Source organism: Colias croceus, chromosome 16 (genome assembly GCF_905220415.1).
Source record: "Colias croceus chromosome 16, ilColCroc2.1".
In the NCBI taxonomy this organism is placed as follows: domain Eukaryota; kingdom Metazoa; phylum Arthropoda; class Insecta; order Lepidoptera; family Pieridae; genus Colias; species Colias croceus.
The window spans coordinates 5,009,985-5,027,257 of NC_059552.1; the positions used below are offsets into that span (position 1 = coordinate 5,009,985).

At 32.2% G+C, this 17,273-nt stretch overlaps 1 protein-coding gene across 1 annotated transcript in view; it reads left to right on the plus strand.

The window, feature by feature from the left end:
• Positions 1-17,273, plus strand: part of LOC123698494 (protein amalgam-like) — a 70,368-nt gene that overhangs the window by 19,256 nt on the left and 33,839 nt on the right. Inside the window, exon 3 of the mRNA XM_045645140.1 lies at positions 16,187-16,359. Within this exon, the coding sequence (XP_045501096.1) occupies positions 16,187-16,359 (173 nt within the window). The remainder of the gene's footprint in view (positions 1-16,186; positions 16,360-17,273) is intronic.

Genomic DNA, 17,273 nt, shown 5'->3' on the forward strand with positions numbered 1-17,273 from the left:
TATAATTGACCAGATACAATACTAATCAAAACAATCCTTTACTCGAATGCTGATTTTGATACCACTATATCATTACTATTTTTACATTTTGTTTTGTTTGTGTTTTTTGTTATTATTTTGTTACTGGTGCAAATAAAGTATTCATTCATTCATTCATTCATTTTCATTCATTCATCCATCCATTCATTCATTCATTCATTCATACTATTTTTACATTAAAGAGATACTAGCTAAGTGTGAATAAATAATGTTGCAAAATTAGGTGTGATACAAAAATAGGTACAATTTTACGAGAAAATATTTTCTAACACAAGAAAAGTTATCTACTGAAATAAACTACAACAAATAAGCAATATGCATTTCCAAATGAAAATAACAATCAACCCGCGAAAAATATAGAGCACTTTAATGGAAAAATAATAATACTATCTTCAATTCTTGAACTTTGAATTTTTTATGACATATTCACGAGTTGAAAATATTGTGACTCTACATTTCAAAGAAAGCAACGATATGTTTGCGTTTCTTGCGACTTGTAATCTGCATAATGCAGAGAAATGTAAACCACTGCAGACCTGAGATCACTGTCTTTTGTTTTTCTTTTCAATACCGCTGCTTATTTTGATCTTTGAATAGTTAATGAAAGAAATGCGTCTTTGCATTAACTTAATTCCTTTTGAAATAAAAGTGTTTTATCAAGATAAGATGTAGATGAATGCGTGTGAATATTTAATATTTGAAGTATATTGACCACTCCTTTATTAGTTTAATTTAAATTGAAGTGTTGATCAGTATTAATAAAATAACGTTTATCATTAGTTAGAAATGTTAACGTATAGCCTTATATAATTCCTTTATTTGATAAAATTAAATTGAAGTGATGATAACTATCTAGTCTAGACATTTCAATGACGTTACATAATGTTTGTCCAATAATAGCAAACCGTTATCATAAATAGCTTTCAGACCACATCGCACATGTTCTTAATCAGCTATCATTTTCATATATCTAGTACATATTGATCTGTACATTGTATGTGTAATAAATACATGTAGAGTCTAAATAAAAATTATTTCAAACACTTAACTAAATAAAAATTAAGAATGAAACGTACCTTTATTCTGTGTTGAGGTAAATACACAAGCAAAACATTAGTTGTTCTTAACACTAGCAATTCCAAAAACGTGCCAGTTTTATGAAGCGGCAGCGTAACTTGTACCTTTACAAAAAGCACCCGGATTCCGGAAAACAATAAAGGTGAGTTTATCGCGAAATGTGTATAAGCACGAGCTATAAACTTTGTTGACTAGTGGTTACAAATCAGAATTGTGACGTGGGTGTAAAAGATTCATGTTGTAGGAGCTTGCTGAGGTGTTCCCCAGAGGGTGACAAAATGTAACGAACCGCGGCCTCATCCTTTATGTCGTTGATACATTTTTCCAACAGCGAGCAAACGAATCTTGTCTTCGTATAGATTATTTATATTGTACCTACTACACCCTTTGTTGCGGGAAGGTATGCTGATTGCTAGTGGCGACCCCTGTCAGACGGAAAAATTGCAATTACAATGAAAAAATGTGGGCTTTACTCGAGATTAATGTTCGACCGGCTCGTATATTTTATTGCAGAGTATATTGTAGTGATTTTTGATTGATTTCTTCGGTTTTTGTATAGGTATATTAAATTAAAGATTAACATTCGACTACTTTTTAGTAGTTCAATAAGCTAAGCTTATGTTATTTACCCTTTACTTTGATTTTGTATCCAATCACAAAATACGAATTTGTGTTCAAATAAAGTTTGACGCTATCGTATTAAGGAAAAGGTCGTAAAGAGAGAAGGTGGGCCGGAAATACGTAGGGCTCAAGAGACTTCAAAGGGCAACACTAACAAAGACCAAATAACATTAACTTTTGTATTTAGACAATACCTTAGAAGTGAGAAAAATCGCCCTTTTGCCGTTATTTATATTTATTGGAATACTTCGAAATAATGAACAAAAAGGCGTATTTAATAAATGTTGTATTATTTAATGCATAATTACTAATGTTTCAGTAACTACCAATAAAAATTTAATTATTTAGTTAAAATGGTAACCGCCTGATTTACCGTCCTAATAACATAGTCAACAAGTTGTTACACAAGTTTTTAATCAACCACGCTGTCCAAAGCAAAATTCAAGTGATATTATATGATGCTTCAGCAAATGCATGCGTCGCTTCCCAGTCGCATCCATACTTAAAGGCTGCTATGTAATTTAGGAAGCCAAATATTGACGTGGTCTGTTTGCAACCCAATCACGTTGTAATAGCAGTACGTACAAGTATTTGTAAATATGCGGAGTATCCGTATGATGTGATTCATCTATCCGATTCGAATTTAGTTTTATTAACGTGTGTATTGAATTTGAGTGTTAAATAAATTTTGTATGTAATTTAGAGTAGCATTTAAAATTCTTCTATAATATATAAGAAACAAAGAAATAACATAATCAACATTTGTTACTCAGGTGAGCATTATATATTATTCTTATGACATTGCAAAGTAGAAACTAGACTCGGGAAACATCTTATGATATTATGTAGATGTAGGTATGTATTGCCTTTCATAATAATATGTCAATAAAAAAATACTCCTGAATATTCAGTAGTGCCATCATTCACCGCTGAAACGTTATGAAAACATTATAAATGATGGGATTTAGTAAAGTGGAAGTCGTTTGTATATTAATCAATAACTACCATTTCTAGATATAAAATATAATAGTGAATATTATATCTAACGCGATGTGAAATATTCCAACAAATTCAATTATTGCAGTCTTACAATCACTTCTATTTTTGGACATAATTCAATTCAACAGGCTTCCAATCTGTTAAATTTACTCATAGTAAAATTACTCTCTTTTGTCAAAATATAGCCAACAAAGCCACCCAATAAAATTATTTTCTGGAAAAATGCCTCCAATAAAATATTACGTATATTTCTTATTACGTTCCGATATTATATTAGATTGCTTTTTTGTGACTAAATTAAATTCAGTCTCGCCACTTTTGAGAATACCTTTGAAGACTCTATTAGAGCAGACGTCTCGATCGCCGTTTTAACGAACTCTAATAAAATCTATCACGTTTTCAATAAAGCCTGGCATTACTTAGAAATTTAAAGGAAGCATTTGTTTACCTTAAAGAGTCTGCGGGAAAAAGCTTCTCACTAATTCTGAATTTAAATGCATGAGATCGAATTGGTTCACGCAGTGTGTAGATCCACAGTTTTTCGATTGGTACTGCTTAGTCTGCATTTAAGGCAAAAAGTGGTATTTTTTCCAATACATACAATACTAGCGTATCTTCGATCTACATACATGATTAAATAATATGGATATCATTTGATGATATTTCATTTTTTGGACAATAACGAAGAAGTTTTAATACGCGTCTAAATTATTTAAAAAATATTTTTTATATTAGGATTTCAATTAGAATTAAAATATTCACTATCTATAATTGTTTATGTTTAACATTAATCTACAATCGTGAACTGTGTTTTTTGATATGATTTATGGTTTATTAGCAGTGTGAAAGTAACAGATGTCTAGTGCACGCGCTATAATAGGTATCGCAGTTTTGAATAGAGGAGAGCTGTCGTTACCATAAAGTGCCATTGTGGAACCCCACGAGGCACACAAAAAAGAGCTCTTTCTAATTGTTTGCACATTTCACGTCTCTCTTGGGCACGGAAACAACCCCTGAGTATAATAGTGCACGGGATGAAGTTTGTTTTGTGTAAATGTTGATCGATGCTGTTCTCATTATGCATAAATTATAATACATATTGATTCGGCAGTGTGTAGAGGATGTGCGTGGCATAATTCACGTGCGCAATTATGAAGATAATTTCAGTACAGGTGTCAGTGATCACGTATAGAGGGATATCAGAAAAATAGTAACGTATTCGTGCTAACCTTGAATAATAATTGAGGAGAAAATGTATTTCTGGAAATATGTTTCTTCTTGGTAGTCCTATCTTGGAACTATAATATGAGAGACTCATACAATTTTATACATTCATACAATTTTACAGCGCTATAGGATGTTCTTATTAATTTATTTTAATAGGTACGTTGCGTATATTCGTTTTTGTAGCGATCCTTTAAAGATTCAAGAATTTCATCGCCTATATTTAGACGGGATTCTGTATGTATATCTATTATGTTCGGAAAGGGGTTAGTATCAATAGTTTATATGGAATATATTGCTCACTACTAAGATGAATGCTCTTATCCTCATTGTTGGAACAAACTATTGTGTTTTCAGATCGTATTGTAGTCCTAAATAGCTGTTTCTGAACCATTTTTTCACCCTCAGTCACTCCCTTTGAGGATTAAGTTGGCAGCGGGGAAGTTACTTTTTAAGAGGCTTGCCCTACCCCATTCCTTTTAATTATAAATGACTGTCCATTTCCCTTGACTTCATTTGGATACAATTTCGTTATATTTTTTTTAGATTGGCTTGGGTGTTGCGTCCCAGCTACACCTTTCTCGACCCGAAATTCCAGCGGGAGCGATCTTCAAATACCAGCTTTTTTTGTTATTATAATATTTATGTTTCGCATAATTCAATTTTATACATTTTACAATACAATGGGCCTGAAATTTGTAATTTGTAACAAATTTACATAAATATTGTAAAATTTTCATTTCAACGCGCCTTTAATTTTATCTGTATTAAAATCAGGGAGGCAACGAGACAATTTAACTATTTTAACAAGGTAATCTCATTGCAATCAGGCTGATACTTTATCGGTTGAAATTTTGTCGAGATTCATTAAGGTATATTGAATGTTAATATAAATTATACTGTAATTCATGTTATGCCAATTTCTAGGATATAAATAACAAAAATACCGCTGCTGTCCCGAATTTCCATATGAAATATTTTACGTAAAAAAGTTTATCTTACTTTCACATTTATTAAACTGAGTAGGTAGCTACAACACAAACAAACATTGAATCGAGTCTATTTCCTACACATCAAAAATATACATTCCGTTATAAAAGAGTTGTTTCGTCGGTAAACATCAGAACACCTTCGACCTTTTCAATCATATCTCCGTCGTTTCATATCGCGATCGCGTAGGGAACTTCAAAACAAAAACTAGACAGTGCAAATAAGGTCACAATCGGTTTAATGTGTAATAAATCAGCAGGTTTCCCCTCAGTATCGAGACTATTACCGGGGGTATTGATGCGTATTCCACATGGACAAGCCCCTTTGGAACACGCAGATGTGCAGGCACAATTTGATTATGTCATTGCGTTCACCCTCTATAACAGGGTGTATTATTTCGTCTGCTTTAAGCTATGATGAAAGTATATGTTGCTTGATTGAAGGTTACGTCATCGTTTTGAATTAATAACTGTAGAGGGGTTGTGAAATAAGAAATTTATACTCATACGTATTATGCCACATATGACATGGAATATATTGTGATCGATGATAAGAATGCATATAACCTACCTATTTTTCAGCAGTAACTCAATTAATTCTTCTTCAATTTAATAAGTTCTTAAATTTTTTTGATAATTTGACCCATCGAAATTTAAAATATTTTATTTTGCTTCATTGCTTCCTAGAAAAGCATAACTAGCTGAGCTGATTGAAGATAAATTCATATTTTCCAACCCGAGTATTAGATTAAATTTAGATACACCCACCCGCATTAGTACTTTTAAAGCACGCATTTCCCGTAACGCGGAGTCTGAAAACATAAAAGAAGCCGTATTTATCACCAGGCCGTACTATTATGTTGATGAGCCTATTACCATCGGATCACGCGTTGTCGTGCCGCTCGCTGATAAATCGCGCTCATTGTCGCGATCTAACAGTACTCCATTTTGGCTAACTGCCGCTTTACTGACCTCACGCGTCCATATAGAAACGTTATCTTAGTGAACGCTAATGCGCGAGGACAATAGGAAACCAAGAGGGTAATAAGATAAAAAGCTAGCTCTCGTGCGTATGTATGGAAACGAGTTTCTTATCGCTCCAGACCGTCTTAGTCGGTATGTTTGTGATACGAAAGGGTTATTATCATAGAATGTCTTATTTTGTGTTAAGATAATACAGATGTGTGACAAGATCAACATTTAGATTTTCCCCTACCTATACTAGAACAAGTTAAGATTATCATTGTTAGACTCGAAATAAAATAAAACACTCTAACAAACGATAAACATATTTTTCTTATTTCTTAGAATCTAAAAATAACTTTGGTAATCCCAAAGACACGGCGCGATAATCCTTTGAAACAAGAACCGTGTTTTTATAAAATAATACGTTGGATATAAGGGAGATTGATTCTTGCTCGGAACTTAAGTTCAATTAGTAGATCAATTAGTTCTGTCTAAAGAGAATCATATTTATTGGAGGGGAAGGTTTAATTACATGTGTATCATATTTTACCAACTTCGCCACCTCTATTTAGTATCTAAATACTGTGAAAAAAATGACAATATTTGAATAATTCAAATTAATTATATTATATGTTCCTACTAGCTTTCCGCCCGCGGCTTGGCCCGCGCAGTCAAAGAAAAACCCGCATAGTTCCCGTTCCCGTGGGATTTCCGAGATTGCGTCATTTTCCCGGGATAAAAAGTAGCCTATGTCCTTTCTCGGGTATCAAAATATCTCCATTCCAAATTTCATGAAAATTGTTTCAGTAGTTTAGGCGTGATTGAGTAACAGACAGACAGACAGAGTTACTTTCGCATTTATAATATTAGTAGATATGGATTAAACAGTGTACATTGCATCTAAATGAGAATTCATTTAAAGATTACGAAGTAAATCGTGTGACATACACGTGTGATAGTTTATCATTAATCCGCGTAAGATGTGAAAACAAGCACTATTTTTCTTTCCAAGAATCGAAGTTTCCCATTCTCTCAAAAACCGTGACAACCGTGCGAGAAAACATGAAAAATGAGAGGACGAAGGAAAAACTTTATTTGTTTTGAAGCTCCCAAGTTTCAAGTATGTTTTTGGACATTCGCGTTGCAAGGATTACAAAGAGCTTGGGCATAAGCCAGCATGTTACCGAGTACTTAGCGTTAAAGTTTATCAAAACTTTACATCGGAATACCGCAGACCTTGACAACGGTATTGTGAAACGTAGCTAACTTTCTTCTTCGTTATTTTGACGTTTTCACGATATTTTCGAGGACGTTCTCGAGATAGTTGAAGCTTTGCATTATTAATGTTATGAAAAAATAATTCTCATGTCTAGTCGTTATTGCAACAGAAAATATAAGGAAACTAAAACGATCAACTAGTATTGATGTGAAATCATGTCATGGACTAAAAATGTTCAATTAATTAACGCGCCAGAGTTCCACGTCAAATTTCTTTTTGATTAAAATATATTTTTAGCCACCGAAAATACACCGCAAAATCCACACAAACTAACAACCAGGGAGTTGATACAGTCGGCATTAACACGGACGAACGTCTAATTTAAAAATTTTAACTAGGCACGGGCACAGTGAACCACGCTCGCAAAGTTCTGTAGTTTGTAATACCTGGGATGCAGGGAATGCGAGTTGCGAATTTAAAAACCTTAGTCTGGTTTGAACAATTGTTTAGAGGTGAAATGCAATCCGAGTGAATAACGACTCGAGCGGCTTTTGTCATAGAATTACATACCATCCACAATCCACATAGCACTTGTAGATTGCACAATATAAAACTCGACGAAGGAACTGCATGAGTGCTATTACTCTTTTTCAGTTTTACTCTATGGTACGTATGAATAAGATTGAGTATGATTCAATGATTATCTAGGTCTTATGCATTTAAATCATCAACAATATATTCATAGTGTGTAATATAGAAGCATGAAATTACCGCTTTGTAGCTCATGACGGAGAAACGATTAATTTGTTCGCGCAATTTTGTCTGCGTTTATAAATCAATTTCGAAATTCATTTTTTTATATGAAAGGTTGCATTTTCCGATTGGTTAAATTATGAAAAAGTGTATAGTTTGATGAAACTCATAAAACTTCATTCAGTAGACGCCTTGTTCAAAAATACCAAAGAAACAAAAAACAACACATGAAATGGGGTAAACAAATTACAAATTATGTTGCTTCAACATATTCTTCATGAAATTAAAGTAAAAATAAATTTCCTAGAAATTTTCTTTCAAATTATTCACTCAGAAATTAATTTGTTATTGTTTAACGTTTTTACCTTAATTGGAACTTCCGAAATTAACGTGTATTTTAATCCTATGTTTATTTTTGAGATCATTTCTATTCGTCGAATTGATTCGCAATCTAGGTATTTCCAACCCTCTAAGATAAATAATAATAATAATAACTTACTCTAATTAACTACAAGTTTCTTAGAAAAAATCTCATTCCTCAAATCCTCTGGCTTTTATTTATTACCTGCCCAGTTTGCCTGCCAATTTTGAAAGCTCAACGCAGATTTTTTTATTAAACTAGACGTTCACCCCGGCTTCATTCGGGTAGACTTTTTTTTAAGTATTAAGAAATAAATACTTTTCTTGTTTCATATTATAAAAAAAGATTTATCCAGTTTGTTCCAGTCGTATGGAAGTTATACGCGGAGATACAAACATTTCGGTAATTCATTTTTAATCGACTTCTTTATTTATAAAGAGATTCTTTAACTTCAAGATTAACGAGATCCAAACCTTGCAATTTATGTAAGCCACTGTGTTATAGAAGAGAATGAGTCAGGACTTTCAACGAATTTAAGCGGTGAACTGAAAATCAGTTACGAGCCAACTCAATAATTGCACCTTGAAAGTTTAATAACTTTAATTTACATTAATTCTCGGTGAATGCGGCGAATTAACTCTGAGGTCGGCAGACAGGACTGCATAATATTCCAATTTCACTAATCGTCTGTGGTTATTTACTCTTTTGGAAATATATGTGAGATATTTAAAGGTACGCTTAATTTTGTATATATTCATTCGAAAATGCATTACATGTGAATAATAATGATTATTATCGAAATTGGACAATTAACAATATTTTAGTCCGTGTTGTGATTTAATGTCGCTGTTGGATAATTTCGGGTCAACGATTGTCTATTCTTACTACAATATCCAAGTATTAAGTTATACCTAATTATTTATCATAATGAAATAATGAAACAGAGAAGTTAATGTAGAGATTTACTCAACTTATTAACAGTCAATTTTTTTTAAGAATGTGCTGCAAATCATCAATGGAAGTAAAAACAATGTGTACAAGATGATATTATATTATTATATCTATGCTCTACTACTGACAATTCGTTTATAAAATATAATAACAATATAACAAGATGACATACTTACATAAATTACGACCTCATTTTTGGCTTCACAAAACTGTACAATGATTACCACAAATACAAAGCAAACAATGTAGCGCCCTATTAATTTACCCCAAGAATTTGTAAATTGAACAAGGCATTCGCGAGTTACCACCGACTCTTCATTACGTCCGATGAAAACGGTGTCACCTCGCTCGTTCGTCGCAAATAATAGCCCATTCTTGCAACTTCCAAATTATTTACCCTGTTCATTAGTGTTCTATATCCTGAATACATTTTACCTGTTGTAATTTCAATACGCTCTTTATCATGCGAAATGCGAGTGCTCCTGACAGCTATTTTATTTCGGCTGTATTGTAAATATTGTGAAATTGAATCTGTCTACGCTTGTTGTGATTGTTTTACGAAAACAATTTGCGTGCAATTTAGTAATTGTTTCAATTTAGGAGTTGTGTGTCGCTGAACTAAATCGGGTTTTGCATTTCCGCTTCTTTTAATTGGATCAAATTAATTTGTTTGTACTGAAAATTTAGTTTCTAATTTGATGTGACATGTGTTTTACTGTCTTATTAATTATTTAACTTAACCAATGTAAGATATGAATGAGAATAAATAAAAAGTAATATAACGTATAAAAAAGTTTTTTATGACAAAAAGCATTTCCATCTTAGTTATAACTTACAAGTTTACGGATCTCAGAATTATAACAGTTATTTTTTACGTAGGCCAAACATATGTGATCAATTATCAATTTCACTAAAAGAACTTGCAATTAAGTAAACATGTCTAATAATTTCCTGACTTCTAAATCTTTCGATAAGACGAAAACATACAATCGATAGTATACAAAAAGCAATTTACCCAAGTACATACAAGCACATAGCATTCTTAATTTTAAAATCGTTTATATTAGATACTAAATACTTGGTAATTAAAAATTAAAATTCGACTTGAATGACCGTCAGAACAGCTTTTGATGTTTGTGTAAACAATTTCAAAAGGTTAAACAATCACTCGGAATTACTTGGAACTCTTAAGTATTAAATTTAAAACAAACACCAAACTTCATTCATTAACAAAGCTTAAAATACCGTTTATAACAATAAATAAAACAATTTCGAGAAGAGGCATATAACAGGAATGAAAAATTATTAAGATTTTTCAGTGTAATTTTTGAATGGAATTATATGGAAATTCTTTATTGCGGTAAAAAATGTATTGTATTGGTGTAAATTAAAAATGTATTGGAAAACAATACATTTAAAAATTATGAGCAGCCGGACTTATAGCTAAGTAGCGTTAGGTATTATCTTCTATATAATATAAAAATGAATCCCAAAATGTGTTGGTAAGCGCATAACTTGAGAACGGCTTAACCGATTTCGTTAATCCTTTTTTTATAATATTCCTTGAAGTTCGAGGATGGTTCTTATGTAGAGAAAACGTGAAGAAACACGGGCGAAGCCGGGGCGGACCGCTAGTTAGATATAATTATAATATGTATAAGGAGATATTTCCAAATCAATGTCGCCTAGTCCTAAACTTAGAGTACGAATAATCAAAAACTACTAAATAGTTGTTGGTATTGGCTTGGATAACATTTTAAACCATTTTGAAATTGGCTTGGAACTCGAACTGAGATCAAGCCAATTTCTAATTTAAGGCATTATGAAAAAAACAATTTTATCATTTTTAATCTTGGTTTATAGGATAACTATAATATCTTACATATAATAATAATATTATGTAGTGAAATCAGGAGCTAATGTTCGCAGTGCCTTGAGCGATGGCAGGCTATGTAGCCAACAGTAACTAATGTAGGTAAAGCTCGCACTAAAACCAATTTATGCTCGTACTCAAACTACATTGTATATTATCTTAGGTGTGTAATAAACTACGCATAAATCTAGGACCTATGTATATTGCACAAATATGCGCTTAATTATACATTTAACGATACGTTCATTTAAGCCTAATATGAATATGTTTGAGAAGATAATGTTTTTAACACAGAGAGCTACAAAATATTTTACTCTCCAAAAATGGAATGAAATAACAAATAATCTTCTTCTCACAAAAATAATATCACATTTGCCTGGAAGAAGCATATAAGTAATTTTTTATTTTATTTTTCTAACCAACAATATTATCCACAGTTTGGATATACATATACATTTTTATACGTGCAACAAATGCGAATAAGAAAAAATAAATATAAATGTGCACTTAGCCATGGCAATAAAAATAAAATAAATCAAAAATTAGAGATAAAGGTAGAGGGACGCAAAATAAGATACCTAGGTTATTGCATGTTTAAGAGCAGATCAACTAAACTTCTTCGAAACTTAAATTTTGAATTCGAAAAAATTTCAATGTCAGAATTTTTTTTATTAAAATTGTCAACAACATGACGTAAAGGGGAGCGCAAGCCAGCATTCGAACGACATGCCTCAGTAGCGAATAGATGATAAGTGCGCAGCTTTCGCCGGTATGCAGTTCGTGGCACCACAATTGACAGATATGTACTACGTACATAAAATAATTTACTCACAAGATACTGACAGTCAAATTTGTTATTACAAATAAAAGTCCGTACACGAACATGGTCTGAAGGAGCAAATTAATTATCAATGCAATAATATGTGCAATTTTTTATTCGTAGTAAAAAAGTAACAAAAATAGTTAATATTATTTGATAGAAACATTTTAGGCGTAATATGTTCACTACGCTCAAATGGCCAGCTCCAAAATAACAAAAATTTATGGTAGGGCAGTTCATAAAAAGTTGATCACCTACTTACCCTTAATGATCTGTAAAAAGGTTCCTCAAGGTAATGGGAAAATTCCTCATACATTGACCATAGTGTATAAAATGTACCTACAGTCTGTCGATAAGTCGTCTACTGAAGAAAAGGAAAGTTTAACGATTAGGGTGCTTTTCCACCACAAATGTGCGAGGATTCTGGAATGAATGACTTTGTAAAGAACCAATAGTAACGCTTCCACCAGAGCTGTGCTGACCAATGCGAAGTAAATAGAGGATTGGTTCTTTAAAAACACATCACTACGCATCCTCGCACATCTTTGGTGAAAACGCAGCCTTAGTCAGATTTATCCAGTTACATTCCCTACACCAATGGGTAGAGTTCCCACGGTAGAGGTGTTTATTTGACAAACACACAGAATTCGCTATTGTCTAAGGGTATCCATTACACGTGTTTATTTACTAAACTGATGAAAGGAAGTACGCTCAGGTTTTAACACCCACGAAATATAATTCTCTGTTTTACTTCTATTATCGTAATTTTCCGCGAATTTTTAAACAAAGATATTTTTGCGGCTAGATACGTTTTTAATAAGAAATATTGGCTATTTATAGTATTTTTTAGTAAAAGTATTACTTACTGTAAAAATATTTTGCAATATTAATAATTAATAAAATGAAACATAATATTAAGTTCCTAGAAATATGTAAGCTGTACTCTGAATGAAACATTACACCTTTAAAAATAATATGTACCTATATCATAAAATTTAAAAATAACCTACGTCCAATGTTTTCAGAGTGTACTAAAAAACGCCTTCCCCCATTTCCATTCATCCATTAAAATTGTTATGCCTCCATTTCTATAGGATTTAGACCCTGCTAAAAAGCAGATAAAAATATAGCCCTTTTGTATGGATTTACGAGTTGTCTTAAAATTTTGTGAGGCGAGCCGTTCCTGATATAATAATAAGCATAAATTTTAGAATATGATAGAGTGTTACCAAAATGTTTATCCCTGTCTTGTTTTTGCTTATAATGCTATGCTTTGTTTTAATTCAATCTAACCACGCCACGCCCACGTGGTAATATTAAAATGTGCTCATTTATTAGAAAACTAGCTTTCCGCCCGCGGCTTCACCCGCGTTTTGAAAGAAAAACCCGCATAGTTCCCGTTCCCGTGGGATTTCCGGGATTGCGTCCTTTTTCCGGGATAAAATAAAAAGTAGCCTATGTCCTTTCTCGGGTATCAAAATATCTCCATACCAAATTTCATGAAAATTGGTTCAGTAGTTTAGGCGTGATTGAGTAACAGACAGACAGAGTTACCTACTTTCGCATTTTTAATATTAGTATGGATGTAAACACAAAATGGTTTCATTTTGACCATACTTGGTAAACCTTAAACGAAACTATATCATAATTTTTTTTAAAGTGAAACTTTTATTACATCGTCTCAAACTTGTTGGTCTGTGTAGCGCATGTCGCGTGACGCACGATACGTACGATAATTATCGTACAAATACGATAATTTTTACCGTGGTTTCATAAAACCACACAACATTTATTTGTATATATAGAAAATATAACTATTTGAGATTTTAATGCAATTTGAAATCTTTTTAATAGACTTTTAATTCTTTAAAATATTTGTGACACAAAATACGTATGAACAAAGCCGAAGCAAACCGTAAAAAATATTTATCTACTAAAACCTAAATCGCCTAATTGTTAAAACCAAAGGAACAAATCGGAATTTTTTCTGTCAAATATTTTAGTTCAGGATACATCGCCCATTTTTGCAAGTGACTACTATCAAGCTAATTTTCCGTTTGTAGCTTTATTTTGATGAGACGCCCAATAATTTCGTGTACGAAAGTCTCGATTGTGGTAGCTAACAGAGATAACAAGGATAAAAATTTTTGATTTGATGGTTCTCAAATATTTATTACTAACGATTACTAACAAGCTGATTTTTTTGTTTTCACTTAGTTAATGTTTATATAATTCAACAGACATATTGTCCTACAAATTGTGTAATAAATATTTGAGAACCATCAAATCAAAAAATTTTATCCTTGTTATCTCTGTTAGCTACCACAATCGAGAGTTTCGTACACGAAATTATTCGGTGTCTCATCAAAATAAAGCTACAAACGGAAAATCAGCTTGATAGTAGTCACTTGCAAAAATGGGCGATGTATCCTGTACTATTTGTTGAAGTCCGTAGAAGGTTCTTCTTGAAGGGCAGAATTCACATTTGTAGAAAAAACATTGAAAACTCCTTTTGTGCTTCTGACGTTACTTAAGGACGTTACGGAGTAGTTTAACTTGATAGGTACTTTAAGTTAAATACAATGCAAGATCTTACATTATTAATACCCACATCTATTACAGACTAATATTTACATACCTTCATAATATATAATTTATCACGGTAAATAGCAAACGTAAGCTTATAGAATGAGGTTAAAGTTTGTAAATGCCCTATTTTCTGACGTGTAAGCCGTTTTCAGTGTTCGGCTCAGGTCTGATAGTGGGAAAATTCGCTGAATCATTGACTTTCCAATCACCTATTCAACATTACGTTGGATTTTTCGTCTACTGTAAGGACGCGTTTGCTAAAAACCCATCCCAAACTATACTCTATTATGAAGTACTCTAGTATAATCGAAAACGGGAAGTTTTTCAGTTTTTATAGAGAGCATATCATTAAATTATAACCCCAAGGTAAGCGATAAATATACTGTTTATTGCAAAATGATTCAAGTTAGAGTGTGTACAGATCTTCATATGATAAATTATATCACTGAAAATATAATACACTTATAAGCTAGAAAATATTAAGAACATAATTGCTGAAATAATCACAAAAGTATACATTTGTTCGGGTTCGATGACAGCGAGATAACTTAAAGGTACTTTTACGACTTTTACAATTAAGACCAGTCTCGCAATTAAGGCTTATCACGTATTTTGGGAATCTTTATCTCTCTCGACTACATACTTCATGATTATGGCCCTAGTCTAGGCTATAAGCATCTGAATTGCTGTCTTATTAATACTGTATTTCATTTATCTCATTAAACTAGATAAGAAATAAGTATTTCTTTAGTTAGTCGACAAAATATAGGGCAACAAAGAAATATTTATGAGTTCTTACGTGTCTTGTAATGTGACCTATATAATTGTGTGTTGGTGTAGATTCGATACCTGTAATCGGATAATCGTTTCTTTGTTCCTTTTGTAGCACTAAAAGTATCTATAAAACGTGAATAGTAACAAAATATAGGTGACAGGCACATATTGTAATAAATAAAAATAATATATCTGCACGTTAAATACAATAAATCTGAAGTAACATTGAGAATGAACTATACAATGAACACATTCCACTAACAATACTTTGAACTAAAAACATTCATATTATTTCGTGGACTTTTAAAACATTAAAACTCCGAATAATCTCTCCAGTGAAAATAATTGAACGTTAATTTTCCCTAGAAACAAAATCCTCTTAGCCAATACGTAATTAATACATTTGCATGCAACATCATATTTGTGTTTCCGACCTCAAATGGGATTGACAACATCAGCTTTGTTGGATCAGACAAAGGGTTGAAATATAAGCAGCTAACGCTATTATTGCTTGAGATAAACGAGTTATAAATAACTATTTACAAAATAGGGATAGAGGAAAGTTGATTATCAGGAAATATTAATAAAAGTAATAGGACCGACCGCCTCCTTAGCATGATGGTCCCAGGGATGCTTTAGCTAGGCGCTTCGTACAATTGGTTAAATCATATTTAACCATTTTTCCTAGGGGTGTAACTAAATAGCATTTTACTTTATTAGAAATAATCAGTATGAGATGAAGTTATCTAAACCATCATCATCATCTGGCCACATACTTTTCCCCTGCTGGGACATGGACCTCGTATCAGGGTATCGGCCATAATCCACCAATATCCACCATAATCCGGCCAAGTGCCGGTTGGCAGATATCACAATATCGTCGAACTTCTAATACATATTTAAAATAATTATTTTTTTCCTTTTGTTCCAGTTGTAAAAAGCAACATGAGGTACCAAACAACATCGCCGCTAAGCCGGGTTGGCCCCACGGCCTCTCTTCGGGACGCAGAGCCGAACTTTGTGGGGCCAATCGAAAACGTGACCGTGGCCCTTGGTAGAGAAGCTGTTCTTACTTGTTCCGTGTCTGATATAGGTGATTATAAGGTAATTGTAAACATATCACATTCTTCACAATAATAATTCGATTATAATTTTTTTTTAATATAATACTCATATACGTTAAATATTATATTATCTGTTTGTATATTCGCGTATTACCATACTTTGTACAAAATTGTCGATATTATCTAAATATGTATAATATAAAAATTCGAACGTTTATTATTCTTAAATATAAAATGTGAATGCTTTGTGTTGAAATGAAATAAAAAAAATTGTAGGTATTAAATAACCTCCTCCTTTTTTAAGTCTGTTAATTAATTAAGAGTTAACTTATTAAAAAAACGAGATAATTTACGATACCCTTTTACAAAGAAAATCTTGTTAGATTTTCTTTATTCGTTGTAATCGTTTCAATCCTAATTTAGAAAGGACTAACGAAATTCAAGATGTAGGTAAAGCAGAATAGTTCCCAACAGAATTGAATTAAGCCTCGCTACGTTTCATGGAAATAATAAATTGCAACATAAAATATTTCAATGTGTAAAAGATGTGTTAATATTTCGTATCTACTAACAACGGCGTTTTCCCGCTAATAAGATAATATAAGAGTATGTAAATAAAATTGTTCCTGTCTTTATATTTATGGTCAACTCTAGCTAATTGAGCTATTGTTATTTAATATATATTATTACACATTTAAATATAATATTTATTTCTTGGTACAAGAAAACCAGATTATAATATTCATCCTCAACATCGGTATTCTGAATTAGATCCAAAGGAATTTGGAAACAACATTATTAAAGAAATACGTTATGAGTTACCGAATAACAAGTTAGCGTATACATAATGATCGCAATTTTGAGAATAATATGTTCCCGCTCCTGTAAACTTCCTCGTATATTGAAATACCGTAAATAACAAACAACTTCGCGGCTGCGAACGGAAGGCGCAGG